Source organism: Periplaneta americana, chromosome 15, assembly GCF_040183065.1.
Source record: "Periplaneta americana isolate PAMFEO1 chromosome 15, P.americana_PAMFEO1_priV1, whole genome shotgun sequence".
Taxonomy (NCBI): domain Eukaryota; kingdom Metazoa; phylum Arthropoda; class Insecta; order Blattodea; family Blattidae; genus Periplaneta; species Periplaneta americana.
The window spans coordinates 59,196,674-59,212,669 of record NC_091131.1 but is presented as its reverse complement, the minus strand read 5'-3'; the positions used below and the strand labels follow the sequence as shown (position 1 = coordinate 59,212,669).

The following is a 15,996-nucleotide window of genomic DNA, read 5'->3' as shown; positions in this document are numbered from 1 at the left end:
TATTGTAACAGTAAGATGATAATATGAGTATTTCCAAAACAAAGTGGTGAAAGTAAAACTGTAAAGAGAAAGTGTAAATTTTCTTATAAACTGAGACAAAAGTAATCGTGTTTTAGTGTTGGTCGTAATGAGAGTGAAGCAAAGTGCGATATATTTTATTGTTTTGTGGCAGTTGGATATAAAACACTTCAAAGATAAGACTCAGAAAGAATATTCCAAAAATCTGTTGCAAGAACATAATGCATCTCTTCTCTCAAAAGTGAATGCTGTGGACATGTATCATTCTATATGCCTGTAACAAACACAATTTCAACTACGTCTACACAATCATAAGGTGTTTTGAAAATATTAAATAATTTGTCCTACTTTTTAAATTTAAAATCCTAAAATTTTCTGAAATAATGCCTCCATTTGAAAATTTTGACATGGTAACCTTACCTCTGGTGATCTTCATTTTGTGGAATAGAATGGAACACTAACGTCCATCAAGAAAAAAAAAACATTACATCCTCCCGTTACACTATTAAGTCTATAAGGGCCATATTCATAAATATTCTTAGCGCGGGCTTCCGGTGGATGATCAGCGAACTAACGTTTTTCGTATTCATAAACCAGTGTTAGCGATATGATATGATATGATATGATATGATATGATATGATATGATATGATATGATATGATATGATATATGATATGATATATGATATGATACGATATATGATACGAGATGATATGATATGATATGATATATGATATGATATGATATATGATATGATACGATATATGATATGATATGATATATGATATATATGATATGATATATGATATGATGTGATGTAATGTGATATGATATGATATATGATATGATGATATATGATATGATATGATATGATATAATATATGATATGATATGAGATGATATATGATATGATATGATATATGATATGATATGATATGATATGATATGATATGATATGATATGATATGATATGATTCCTGTACAAGTAATCAGTCGATAGCCGGGGCTAGTTTAGCACGCTCATAGCGCGGGCTAGCGAAATGTCTATGCATAGCACTCTTAGATTCTTAGAGATAGTTGAATGTATGATCAAAATGTATTATACAATAATTTTATTACTTTACAGTCATGGCCTGGTGCAAACCTTTATTACGGCTTACGACAACGTTGCTGCTAATGGAAATATTCACAGCGGCTTCAGAAAATGTGACAGAAGGGAGCGTATTCGCTCCTACCACTGAGCTGTGGCCGTCAGAGTGAGTACAAAGTTCGATAGTTTCTACAGCAACCGGTTACAACTTACGCAACATTTTTGTAAGACAGTTTAGACTTGACACATTTAACATTATACAGTGACCAGAATATTTTATTTTAATTTTGAGCTACTTATTTGCAACAACTTCAAAGTGAAACACAACTCATCATTTATGAAATAAAAAAAGTTTTGTAAAATTTCTCTTGCCGCTGTAATGATCTGATGATCGACGGCAAACGCAACAATTACCCCACCAACGACGAACTCGTGTATACTTAGTCCAATGGAACTACTGAAAAGTCACTCACTCAATTCAATCATTTAGGCCAGTGGTTCTCAACCTTTTTTGACTTACGGCACACTTTACTGAACGCCGCGATATCGCGACACACTTATTTGATATAATAATAATAATAATAATAATAATAATAATAATAATAATAATAATAATAATAATAATAATAACAATGGGATGTAAAATTTTCAAAATTAATCCTGAACTGTGTGAAAAATATTAAATTTCTGCTCTAATTTTAGGATCAAAAGAGATTACTGTTCACTGCACGGGGATTTTGTCGTTTTTAACCTCCTTTTCGTCCAACGAAGACTTCCAACATACAAGCGAAATTCAAAGAAGTATTATATTAAAACATAGTTATTAACATATATTTCGGTTCCATGACGAAAAATGAAACAAAAAGATGTCGTTCCAGCGCGTTCCGTAAAAAAAAAAAAGAACTGATAACTTCTATGTAGTGTCGGACATCCAGTGTTGTAGATAGGTTGATGTTAACACCCAATCGAAAATTCTAAAAGAACAAGCAGCAACTTGAATGGAATTAGAAAAAAACAAAGATATGTGTCAAAAATTCCAATCTATCTATGGTGGATGTCCGATAAAAGATTTTTATTATTGTTTTAGAAACTGTGAAGTCTGCGCTTGGTGGGTTGCACAGAGTTTCTCTATACGTGGCCTCATGGTTGAAAAACTGAACTGAGCAATGTTGCAGGTGTTCACGTTTCATTGGTAAAGTCTGTCTCAATATAAAATGTACCGTATCAAAGACGTCGTTGCAAATAAAAAATGCGTTGTAAAGAGACTTTCTGTATGCAATAAAATTTATTTTCCAATTCCAAAATTTCGCAACACGCCTCTTGGGAACCCCTGATTTAGGCCAGTGGTTTCCAAACTATTCGAAGGCGCGACCCACTTTTGGGCGAGAATTTTGTTTGCGACTTCCCCCCCCCCACTTCAGTACCGGTACTTAACGCCATTAGAAAAATACAAATCCCTGTGAAATTGAAAACTTTAATTTTACTGAAAACCATTGGGTACCACACAACTTCTACTGTACCGGTACATACAAGACGAGAAATCTGAATATGTAGACCTATTTTCCAATTCTCTTTTGTTTCTAAGACTGGCCTTCTTCGGTGATATATTCGAACTTTCATACTCCATCGGCAAATCTATCGTGCTATCAAACAGAAGTGCGTTATATGGCAGTAGCCTCCCTATGGATATAAAAAATGAAACTCAAAACATAAGATTATTTAGGGCCAAATTAAAGAAGTGCCTAATTTATCACGCCTTCTATTCTGTAAGTGAATTCATGACATTCAACAATGCTTCATGAAATTGATACTAAAACTTTGTGTTGTACTAGTAGACTATATTGTGAACCTCTTCTGTATATAGCCTATATCAACTAGACTATGACTATAAATTAAGACTTTATAGTAGGCCTAGTATTAAGTTTTTGACTTGTTCCATATTCTAGCTATGAAGCAATGTACGAATACCATGGAATGTTAATAAATATAATACAATACAATACTTAAACACTTTGAACAGTAGTTTGCAAGGCCAAGATATTAACATAAAAGGCAGAGATAAAATCGAGGGATTTGTAAAGAAACTAGATTTATAGTCGAGATCACTTACAAAAAGAAATCTGATTCATTCCAGTTTATTAAAGAGCTCATGGATATTTTTGCTACTGATTTTTTTTTACAGTTTTCGGAAGAAACTCGAAATAATTTTGATAGTAACAGAAGGATATTGAATCCTTTTCAGAATATTAAGGATATACTCATTGAATTGCATACTAATGGAATGTCGAAACTATACTTTTTTCCTAGAATGTAGACCGGTTTTGAATGAAAAGAATGCAAGAATATCTCGAGCTCGAAAAGAAACTTAAAACTTTTGACAGCATTTGTAACCTCGTATTTATAAGAAATAATTTTCTCGTCTACGACTGTCATCAGAACAAAAGCGAAAAATCGTCTCGAAATTCAAGTGTCAGTGTACGTGTGGAATAAATGTATTGTACCACCACCACCACCACCACCACAACCACCACCACCACCATTATTATTTTCAAAATGACACATTTCAAATGATTTCCTCGGTATCTTATCCTTTGTTGCAATTTCACCGGGAAATTGTTCATGACAAGTTGCAATAAACCTGAGGTTTCGTTGATTCTTGGACCACTATCTGCATCTTGTTCTTCAGATGCTGCATACAGTGTGGTCTGGTTTGAACACCCTTTCTTTAAGGTATACCACGGAAAAAATCATCAGTTGTGAAGTCTGGGGGTCGAGCAGGCCAATTAATATCGCCGAACCGAAAAATTGACCGTCCAGAGATTTGAAAACAACCGCGATATGTACCTTTGGCAGTATGGGCCGTAGCAACGTCTTGTTGAAAACAAATACAATTCCTGTTTATTACGTCTCTGAATAATGTCTGTAACATTTGCCGATACCTTTCACGTCACCATTCATTGTAATAACTAATAATTCTCCCATTTTCAACTTAAAAAAAATAGGAATCAATTATGGACTTTAGCAGAAACAGCGCACTATACGGTTGTTGTTGTCCTTTTATTTACAAGCGTCTTATCCAACCGTGTTGGTCTGAATTTTAACATCTCTGTTTGTACTATTTGATCCTTAGTCTACATTAGACAACAACACTGTTAATAGTTTAATAATTTCATTTTACAATAAAATTAACTACCGGTATGTGATTTTTATGATCTTCACAGATTGTATGTTCTTCACTGGTTACAATAAAAGCCATATGCCACGGGTCACAGTTCTTAATTTTTAATACTTATTTCCACGCTGCTACGTACGTAGCGTGCACCCTAGTGAGACACGATTCATATCACCAGTGTCACCACATTCACATAGTGAAGACACTAGTAATTTAATTTCATTGAAGTATTTTGGAGATAAGGCCACATTGAACTTAATTTTATTGATCGACGATATTTCTTGTCTAGAAGCACTGTATTTAATGAAATAATGTTCTTGTTAATTCTCATCTTTATGGCGGATCCGGTCTTTTATAGATAATTTAACAACATTCGTAGGAGTAAGTTTAGACGCTTTCTGGCTAAACAATCCACTGATTCATTTTCCTTGATTCCTTTATGACTTGGTATCTATATAAAGCATATCCCATTCCCTTTGAGTTTTAAATGATACAAGAACTATTACATGCACCAATACCCATGATGTAGTTATTTGGACTTCGGTAGAATCTGAAGCTCATATAACAAAAAAAGGGTCAGAACAAAATAAGATATACGATTCAGTCTAGTCAAAAGCAACAATCTCAGTGCTTGGAGAATTATCATTCATTCGGTCAAGAATATCGACCAATAATATCGAAGACATTTTTTAGGAAAAACAATCAGTTGAGCATCACCAGTAATAGCTGCTCTCGTACTATTCAATGTTTTGGAACAATCTTTAAAGATAAATTCAAGTTTAAGAGTGTAATCACAAAACTCGCTCTGTCCATTTGGCCATGTTTATGATTCATACAAATTCAAATTATGTTTTATTTAAAGACGTTCGCAACTGCAGAGGTTATATCAGCGGCGCCGGTGTGCCGGAATTTTGTCCCGGAGGATTTCTTTTACATGCCAGTAAATCTACTGACATGAGCCCGTCGCATTTAAACACACTTAAATGCCATCGACCTGGGCCGGGATCGAACCCGCAACCTCGAGCATAGAAGGCCAGCGCTATTCCAAGTAGCCTACGCTACCGAGCATGTTTTCTTCTAAATCAATGCCAATCCTTGTTTGAAAGGTTGTGTTATAATGTATGTCACTTGAAAACTCGCTCAGTCCGTACACCGATGGATACAAAAACTAACTTGTCCTTTTACAAAAATGGACTGAACGCGTTTTAGGATCATATTATTCAATTATGTTAAATTATGTCATAAAGATATATTCCCTAATTTTCTTTCCGCGCATATCTCCCTCCCCGTCCACCCGCCAGCCATCAAGATGATTATGATCAGGGGAAATGGGAATGATATGGAACTGTAACGTAGCGCTTTGGCTCTGTACATATCATGTGCTTCAGTAGAAAAATCAGAAGTTTCATCTTTCTCGGCTACCATATAGTAATCTAGTTCTGATAACGGGACGAAGTTCAACTGGATATGACCATGTGCCAATACTGTAGTGCCAAAGCACACCACAGTTCTGTGACTAGCGGGGCCTATAAGCATATCATATTGGCGCATGCGTTTTGAAAGTCTCACTCTATCCAAACTGTTAGTTTACGAGTATTTAGCGACGACTTCTACTTCACGTTAATTGTCCAAGTCCTGATCTGGCAACGCCGAACGAAACACAGTTTATGAAATCCGTTAATCCGGATCTCTGGTCTTGGTTCTAGGCCAGACTGTGTGGCAGGAGAGTCGAACCAGGACGTGTGCGCCTGCGATGCTCAATGCGCACGATACCGAGACTGCTGTCGCAGTTCCCCGCACTTCAAGCCGGAGGAACAGGTACTTGCCGGATCTCCCTTCACCTGTGCCCACGAGTTCGGGTACGTGCTATACGAGGTGCAGCACTGCCCCAGTACCTGGCAGGACGCCGAAGTACGCGAGCGCTGCGAACGGCCAGACTTCACATACGGAGTGCCTCTCCTCGACGCCCCTCTCACCAGCAGAAGTACCAACATAACCTACCGAAATTGGTACTGCGCAGCGTGTAACCGCGATATCGTTGTCGACTCCTTCAACATATGGAATGCCGAATTCCAGTGTGACAACTTCAACACGGCAAAGTCCGACGACTTGATTGCTGAACTGTTATCCTTCGACCCCAAAACTAAGAAATGGGGCCTGGAATTTAAGGGAGAGCGATTCGTATGTAACCTGCAGTTCCGACCACCACGGGATGTGTACTCGTTGCTAAGAAGCTGCAAATTTGGGGTCGTTAGCCAATGCAACGAGAAGTGGATGGACGTCCAAGTCCGGAATATGTGCGAGTCGTACACGGCCCGTGTGTGTCACGGTGCAGCAACGTATAGGAATCGCCACTGCTTCATATGCAACGGATTCACTGCCTTCGACGAGGAGTGTTACCCTGTGGTTGGCACCAGCACCACCAGCAAGCCGTTAATAGTCGGCGGACAGTCCTTCACGCTGCTGTTGGACTGGAAAAGGCTGAAAAGGAGCTCGTGTGCGAAATCAGAAGTGTTTGATCCCATCTACCGCGTCTGTCGCAAAGTTTACATGTAATATAGTAGGGGAGGCAAGACCTGTCCTGTGACCTTATCACGTGCTGTAGCTGTACCACTAATGGGTATGGAGGAGAAAATAAGATTTTAGTCTGAATTGCACTTCCATGCCTGTAGATTCGTGTAATATTAACCAAACAGAAACAAACTTGTTTCTCATCTCCCATTCTCTCCCAACTCGTGTAGCTCACATGACAGGTCTCGCCTCTCTATCTATAGGCTATATTTTAAGAACTTATTTTATGTAATAAGATGAACAAATATGGAACATATTTATGGTGAAACATTCAGGTAATTCAATAGGCCTACGCAACAAGAAGGAGATTTGTAGTGCTGAATATTCTGCTTTGAGTTTCTCATTAAATTATTCTGAATGAAAGCTCTAATGGAGTGTTTTTACTAGCATGCAATACCAAACCTATTTCAAAATTTGAAAAACCCGGAGGCTCAGATGGTCAGATCGACGTATTTCCTATCTTCAAATCAGAGGCCTGAGAGGTACATTTCCATTTCCTCATCATTCTTTGCCAAGGAGTCATAACTAAATTATATTTACATCTCTTGACGTGAAATACCTATGTCCCAGCTACAAAAGACGAAAATTATAACGTTTTGAAATGAAAGGGTTACTCTGATGTCACTCTTGATACCATGGAAACAGAAGGGTAAGATGAACTTCGTGCCTCGTGGTTTTTCGCGCCATTCTTCATGCTCCATACTCTAATATGTCTCGAGGTTTTCCATATAAAGTCACTGAAATATATATATATATATATTCATCAATATCGCACTGCAGTGCAGCTGGCACGATGGTTTAGTGCCTAGAGCGTTGGAATTACTAATATCTTTTGGACGTAGGTTCGATCCCCGGCGTACCAACGATCTATAACTTGCATTGGGCAAGCCAATGGTCCAGGTAAGAGTTCTTCTCGAGTTTTCCAGCAATTCCTATCCATGGCAAATATCACTATTATGTTTTATATTTACAACATAAATTAAATTTTTAAATAATCAGTAGAACACAAGAACAATTGGCACAATATTTTAATTGTGCTTCAAAGTATTATATATATTTAAATGATTTCCATAAGCTAGTTGAAGTACTTCTAAACGTTTTTGTTTCAGTTTTTGATTTCTGTTTTTTCAAGATGAGTCCAAATAATGGTGCATCGCAAAGACTGGTAGACTGATAGAATAATAGACCACGGCATCTCAGCCCGGAAAACCTTCATCACAGACACTGGCCGTGGAAGCACACATTCTAAAATACAGCCTCTCTAGAGAAAAAGTAGTGAAGGACAAAATCGCTGTTAGATAGTTTAAAACAACAGAGTCGGATGGAAATTTAAGAAAGTACCATTTGGACAGCTTTTAAAACTGTGTTCGACGGCAGTGGAAAATAATTTCATTTTGTATGTTGTGCGGATTGTGCCAAGCGAGAGCACAACCAATGCGCGCTAGCGGAAAAACAGTACAATGCAACTAACTGATGGGTTGATGTCAGTGCAGTGCTGAGCAGTGCGATGGGCTAGGAAATGGCCGCGTCAAGCAGTGTTGGTCTTGGATAGGGCTGGGCTACTGACGCGTGCGGGCTAGCAGTGCTGAGCTGTGGGCTACAGTGCATTACTCTGCAGCATACTGCATCGGACATTTTGTTTCAGACAGGACGGTTTTGTCTCGGATAATTCGATGTGTCGGTGATTACCAGACAGCGGGTTTTCGATTCCTACACAGCAACAAGACGTTACGTTCCTTAGCGTTGGAGGAAGCGTAGCAATGAGTTCAATGACCTCCATGCAACTAACGTATACCTAACGTTCAGTATAGGAACCGAAAATCGGCTGTCTGGTGATTACAGGCATTCTTATGAGGTTGCAGCGTACTGCATCGGACGAATGTACCGCGACGCGATGCAGTTTGCTGCAGCCTCATAACAATGCATGTAATCACAGTCATCGAACGGTTCGAGACAAAACCGACTTCCCCGAGACAGAATGTCCGATGCAGTATGATGCCAGCCTAAGTACACACAGTCAAATTTCGTTAATTCGAAGTTGAAGGGAGCATTTAAAAAAATCGAATAGTCCAAGACTTCCAATTAGAGAAATTTATTAAAGTTTTTATACGATAGAACATTCAAAAGCTTCTTTAAATTTATACTTTTTTTTTTGCATTCAATCTTTCATTCATGCAAAATTCCAAGAGTTTATTGACCGATTAATAAATAGTTTCACCCACATTTTGTTGTCTAACACAGAACCTTAATTTCTGGATTTGGTCCATGGGTTGGGCGAATGTAGGCAATGGTTTTTGGGGATGCCATGACCCTTCTTCATTTGAAGATTGGGCGACAATCTGTTCGCGCTATGTTGCTCACTCATGTTTCGTAATTTTGAAACTGAATTTCTTTGGGTTCCACTACGAATAAGAAAAAAAAATTGAATTACAGACGATTTTTTAACATTGCATTGCATAGGAATGTCAAGAGACCACGAGAAAAGTTCGAATTATTTGCGATTTCAAATTAGAAACATTCGAATTAGACATGTTCGAATGTATTGTATTTTATTATTTCAATTCGAGTATAGACTTTCCACGCAGTAAGCATATTTCGATAAGCTAGCAAAGAATATCGTGGGCGGGCCGAAGATTACAAGGGACCATATATGGCGCGAATTATACTACATCAATGAAACCTAGTTTTAAATTACTTACTACATTTCTAACAAAGCAAGACAGTAAAAGGATTTTCGTAACTTTTGCAACGTTTGGCGGCAATTTAAATACATGAGGCATACCTTGAATCAATCGTCTTCAGAACATTACTCAACATCTTCCTATTGTGATGAAGGATGAGTAGAACGGAGAAAAATTCTCTCCAGCACCGGGACCTGAACCCGGGTTTTCAGCTCTACGTGCTGACGCTTTATCCACTAAGCCATACCAGTTCCGATGACGATTGAATTCCTCTCAGTTTCCCTTTGGTGGCCTACCCTCATGTACTGTATCATAGAATATGTGACAGTGCCACAATGTCCAACACACTAAGTACCCGATCTGAAAATTCGAGTTCGGATCCTGGTCCGGAGAGAATTTTTCTCCGTTCAACCAGTGTTTCATCATATGGTAACGCAGAATTCCTGCACTAAAATATCATATGTACTTCGGTACATCATAGTAATATCTTCCTGTAAGTATATAAATCAATTTTTGGATTCAGTAGTGTATTTACTACTCTCCTGCGAGCGAAACACGTATTCTCAATGTCAGTTGTACTCAAAAGTTGATAATGAACATAACCTCTCCCTGCCAACAGGGAAAGAACCAACTTTTGACAGCTCCGTAACGTAAATATTTTTAAACTCCCATCTGCTCCCCGAATCCATTGGCCAATGGGAATTAGATACGTTACTCGCATTTCTGGCGTCACACACGAAGTGGACACGACGTTGTCATATATACTCGTATAATGTGAAGCGTACACGGGAAAAAGCAATGAATGTCACAATTCTGTTAAGAGTGATGCTATTATCTAATTTAAAAGATTACTATAAACTTTATTGTTCTCACTACAACTTTTAGAAAGGAGGATTTTCACCACGAATACAGTCATTCTTTCCTTTATTTTTAATGCGAACACAAATAAATTTTGCAATACTATACTGAATCTCATTATTATCTCACCCTTAAGGCTGATTCACAATAAACCGGGAACGGAAACGACAACGAGAACATGAACGGAAATAATGTTAAAATAAATGTATTTAAAAGTGAAGATTCAAAATAGTTAATTGTGAATGCTCACATTTAAATACATTTATTTTAACAATATTTCCGTTCTCGTTCTCGTCGTTTGCGTTCCCGGTTTATTGTGAACCAGCCTTTAACACAAAAGTGACATTCATTCCGCGCTTATCTGCCTGCCCGTCCACCCGACCGTTCTCCAGCTGACTGCTACCAAAGGGAGGAAAGGGAAAATGCTGTTTTGTTCTAATGTCGCGTTTTTTTTTTACATACAGTACGATTATTTAGTGCTGACAATCGTCGGCCATGTGCGCCTGGGTCAGGCGTGTCCATTTAGTTACGCCAAGGGATGTTTGGGTTAGTCACTCGCTTGCCTTAGGAGCGATCGGATGTCATGCGTGCGGTAGAAAGCTATGTTTCTAGTACAATTAAGGCTGGTTCACAATAAACTTGGAATGCAAACGAGAACGAGAACGGAAATATTGTTAAAATAAATGTACTTAAATGTGAGCATTCACAATTAACTATTGTGAACGTTCACATTTAAATACATTTATTTTAACATAATTTCCGTTCTCGTTCGCGTTGTCGGTTCCGTTCCCGGTTTATTGTCTACCACCCTTTAAGCTGTACTGCATTCCTTTACCGACCGCTCGCCCTATCTCTACTCCGGAGCTCCCCCCACTACTTCTATTACTTCCCCTCTTTCGTGTCGCCGAGCTGTCAGGACTAAATAATCGATCTGTACTCGTACATACAAAACAAATAGTCTACATATTATGGACGTAGCGCAGAAGTTGCTTCTTTCTCTGCGACCACAATATTAATCAAGTTATGTTAACGGGACGAAGTTCAAGAGAGATATGAAAATGTGACAAGACTGTAGTGACAAATCGTGGAACATTCCTGTGACTGGCGGGGCTTATGAACACGTCACCTTGACGCATACATTTTCGGAACTTCAGTCTATATTGTCAAGCTATAGCCTACTGTAAGCTTATTCAACGATGACTTTTGCTTCATTTGTACTGTAATCACTGATTACATGTTTACTGTAATCACTGATTAAATTCAGAAAAGAGATGTCTGGCGACAACGAACGGAACAAAGTTTATGAAATCCGTTGATCTCTGGTCTTGGTTCTAGGCCAGACTGTGTGGCAGGAGAGTCCAAGCAGAACATATGCGCTTGCGATGCTCAATGCGCACGGTACCGAGACTGCTGTCGCAGTTCACCGCACTTCAAGCCGGAGGAACAGGTACTTGCCGGATCTCCCTTCACCTGCGCCCACGAGTTCGGGTACGTCCTGTATGAAGTGCAGCACTGCCCCAGTACCTGGCAGGGCACCGAAGTACGCGAGCGCTGCGAACGGCCGGACTTCAACTACAGAGTGCCGATCCTCGACGCCCCCCTCACCAGCAGAAGTACCAACATAACCTACCGAAATTGGTACTGCGCAGCCTGCCACCGTGATGTCTTCGCCGACTCCTCCGTCATATGGAATGCGGAATTCCAGTGTGACGACGTCCCCGACAGGCTAGAGTCCGGCAAGTCCACCGCTGAACTGTTCTCCTTCGACCCCGAAACCAAGGATTGGGGCCTGGAATTTGAGGGAGCGCGATCGGTGTGCAACCTGCAGTTCCGGCCACCACTGGATGTGTACTCCTTGCTAAGAAGCTGCGAATTGGAGGTCGTTAGCCAGTGCAGCAAGACATGGATGGGCGTCCAAGTTCGAAATATGTGCGAGTCGTACACGGCCCGTGTGTGTCACGGTGCAACAACGTATAGAAATCGTCACTGCTTGATCTGCAACGGATTCAGTGTTTCCGAGGAGTGTTACTTTGTGAACGAGGACGAGTCCTACCCTGTGTCCACCGCCATGCCCGAGCTACCGTCTTTCACGATACTGCTGGACTGGAGAAGGCTGAAAAGAAGCACGTGTGCGAAATCGCAAGTCTATGATCCCATCTACCGCGTCTGTCGTGAAGTCTACGTGTAATACTAGAACTTCATGTGTGTATAATCACATTAACAAATAGCAAATGCATTTATGATTAAACAAGTAGGTCATTCATCAATCAACAAGAAATAGATCTTTAATACTAAGAATTCTGTTAATGAGTTTCTCATTAAATTATTTTAAATGAAATTTCTGAGTACAGTTTGTTTTACTAGCATAGAATACCAAACCTATTTGAAAAATTAAAAAACCTATAGGCTCAGATTAGTAAATCAAACTTTTTTGATAGGAAATGAAATATCTACAGTAAAATTCCTAATATTCACCACTTTATTATCACTAGGGGGGTTACCCCCATTCTTAGGATTTTAACCAAGTATATCCCACCTTCAGATTAGCACATTCTCTCACAAATCTTCGTCAAGGAGTTATGATTAAATTAATTTACATTTCTTGATGTGAAACAACTATGTTCAATGTACAATAGACGAAAACTGTAACTTATGAACTGAAAGCTTTACTCTAACGTCACTCATGATACCGTGGAAACAAGTGTAAGATGACCTTCGTGCCTTGTGGTTTTTCGCGCGGTCCGTCACGTTCCATTCTCTAATATACCTCAAGGGTTTCATGGAAATATACAGTAGATGAGTTATGTACGCCTATGTCATGCGCCGGTCTCCGTTGACGTCCTTCTGCTGTCTGTGGAAAGAGGTGGAGAGATGGGAAACTAGAGTGACGGAGAATACATGCCGAAGCCTGTGGAGGGAGGGATGGATGCGACAAAATAGACAGGAAAACTCTGATATATATGAATACAGTGAAACCTCGATATAACGCTCCCTCAAGGGACCGCGTTATATCCAATAGAGGGAAATTACAGTAAATTGTTATATGGGGGAAATTAATTATGAATGTTGCAAGTTGGATTATACTTTTATGCTCGACCATGCCGAAATGTAGTAATTATACACCTGGTAGCAGCCCTTTAATGGACCTCATTAAAGTACACCTATTCATTAAAGTTCAGGTGTTCCACCAATCAGAAAACACCATTGTAGCAATATGAAAGCGCAAGTATCGATTATTCTCGGATATGCAATCGAAAGACAACTAGCGAAATGTCACGGAGGCTGGAAATCCAATACTGACGCAGAAGGTTATGTTCTGTTACTATAATAATTAGCGTTAATTGTAAATAAAATTCAAATAAATTCAATTTGTCATCTCGTTTTTCAATGTCTAAATCAATTTCAAGGTTATATCAAGATTAATGTTCATTTTACTCTCCAGATTATATCAAGGTCAATGGCATTTGTTCCTCGGAAAAAATCAATACTTTCGCGTCTGCGCACATCTCACAATTTACGAGATATTGCACAAGGTCAGTTCCGCTCCCCAGTCAGATAAGAATAACATGAATACTTATGAATAATTTCAAGTTAGAAATATGGTCGAGCATAAAAAGTCATATGAAACTTGCCTATACTGGTAATTAAGACGCTCGTATGAAAATTATGAAACTCGCTTGCGCTGAATTCATAAACATACTAGCGTCTTAATTACTACCATTATAGGCTCGTTGCATAATGTACTATTATTTACCACGTCGCTCAGGCGAGAGGGTGGAGGTATATCCGCTTCTAAAACGAGGGGAGAATCTCGGTAGTGAAATGCTTGGCGTAGCTCAACTTTTAACTGGAAATTAAGAAATCTAGGTAAGATCGTACGGCCACAATAAATATGATAGATGTACAACACCTATATATACCTACATGAATATCAAACAAAATATACTACAGTGTAGCCGCCATGGTGGTACTGTAGCTAGAACGTTTGGCTTCCCATAATACTGTGGACCTGTGTTCGATGCATGGCGTATCAACGATTTTAACTTGTGTTGGGCAAGGCCATGATGTAGATATCACAGGGATTTTCTTCGGAAGCTTCGAGTCCCCCCGTGGCATCCCAATAAAGCTCTATCTTTTCATTTCATCGAGGGGGTGTAGAGTAGACTATCCTCACACGGCGCAACATGGGCAAGGACTCTGTCGGTAAATTGGTCTACACCACTGTTTACATATGCGCGAATGACGAACAGTCAAGAACCCGCCAGTAGTGAAAAAAGACACTACACTGTTACAGTAAGGCCCACCGCATACTGCAGCGTTGTCAGACAGAGACTAAACGGAGCGGAGCGCTCCAATATGACTCGTTGCGTGCTCCGGTGTTTCCACAGACATAAGTTCACGCTCCGACTGCACTCTCTAGCTCCACAACCGCTTTGGAGCTTACAACTCTGACATTACTGGCATACTGCATCGGACGAAATGTCCCAAGACGCGATGCAGTATGCTGCAGCCTCATAAGAATGCGTGTAATCACCGTCAATCGAACGCTCTCAGACAGACCGTCCAATGCATAATCCAACCGCCGAAGTACACACGTATATTTTCATTACTTCAATTAGAGTTTTAGATTTTCCACGGAATTTTTGGGATTTATTTGAATCCCCTGCCAATTTTCATAGGAGAATTAAAAATTATTTTATTCTTTTAAGTTAATGGATAAAACCTACAATGCAGTACGGGACAATTACAGATACAAAATGTGCAATGTAGTCTTCTTAATTTCGTACAACTTCCCACATTATTTAGTTTCTCCATCTTGAACACATAGAAAATACGTCAGTTTCTTCCGATAAAGAACTTTAATGCTTTAAACCAGCGGTGACCAAAACTCGAACGGCAGTGATTACACGCGAGAGACAGTCTATGAAGTAAGGAGACGGGGGAGAGGTACATGACATGAAAACTACAACCAGTGATGGTTCGTGCACTAACATTGAGTTCTTTATCAACCCCGCGAATAAAAATCGCAAGTTTTGCTGTATCGGTAATGGCATTACTGTCATCAAGAACCAATTAAAATATATATACAAATTTTCTTGCTTTTTTAAATATTCCTCAATGAACACACTCAGAAATTTCCTGAATTCTCTTCTGGATATTTAGTCGAGAAATGAGCAGTTTTTCAAAATTAATTAATTTTCATTGGACAAATTATTTCAACCACCTTGATCATTACGCTTTTATAAAACTCTCCTTCGTTGGAAGGCTTAAGAGAACGATCTATTTCGTTCGCCACTAGATAGCTGGCTTCCTTACATTTATTTATGTCATCTTTCTCTTCATGACGATGATTTAAGGCTGATTTCAGTTCTTGGAGTTTAATAGCTCGTTTCATTACTACACTAGCACGTAATATTCAACAAGTTTCTTTATATTTATTATTATTATTATTATTATTATTATTATTATTATTATTCAATAACTATTAAATAACTGATAATAGTCACCAAAAGATTAAAAAAGAAATTAAAAGGGAGATACGGCGTATCATTCAAGGGAAGATGTAGGCCTATATATTGAGGTACGTATGTAATAGTTATGGTAAC

At 39.0% G+C, this 15,996-nt stretch overlaps 1 protein-coding gene and 1 long non-coding RNA gene across 6 annotated transcripts in view; one reads left to right on the top strand and one right to left on the bottom strand.

Annotated features, from left to right (window-relative positions):
• LOC138714997 (uncharacterized) overlaps positions 1–15,996 on the bottom strand; it is a 935,649-nt gene that overhangs the window by 845,851 nt on the left and 73,802 nt on the right. The gene's annotated exons all lie outside the window — the stretch shown is intronic.
• The window catches only part of LOC138714992 (uncharacterized), a 38,611-nt gene that overhangs the window by 5,492 nt on the left and 17,123 nt on the right, over positions 1–15,996 (top strand). For 2 of the 5 annotated variants that reach the window (XM_069847345.1, XM_069847346.1), the window contains exon 2: positions 1,145–1,274. In XM_069847345.1, the coding sequence (XP_069703446.1) occupies positions 1,147–1,274 (128 nt within the window). In that variant the 5' untranslated portion in view covers positions 1,145–1,146. Of the gene's footprint in view, positions 1–1,144; positions 1,275–5,986; positions 7,222–11,725; positions 12,729–15,996 lie in introns of those variants that run through there. The other 3 variants (XM_069847343.1, XM_069847342.1, XM_069847344.1) reach the window with 3 other exon arrangements.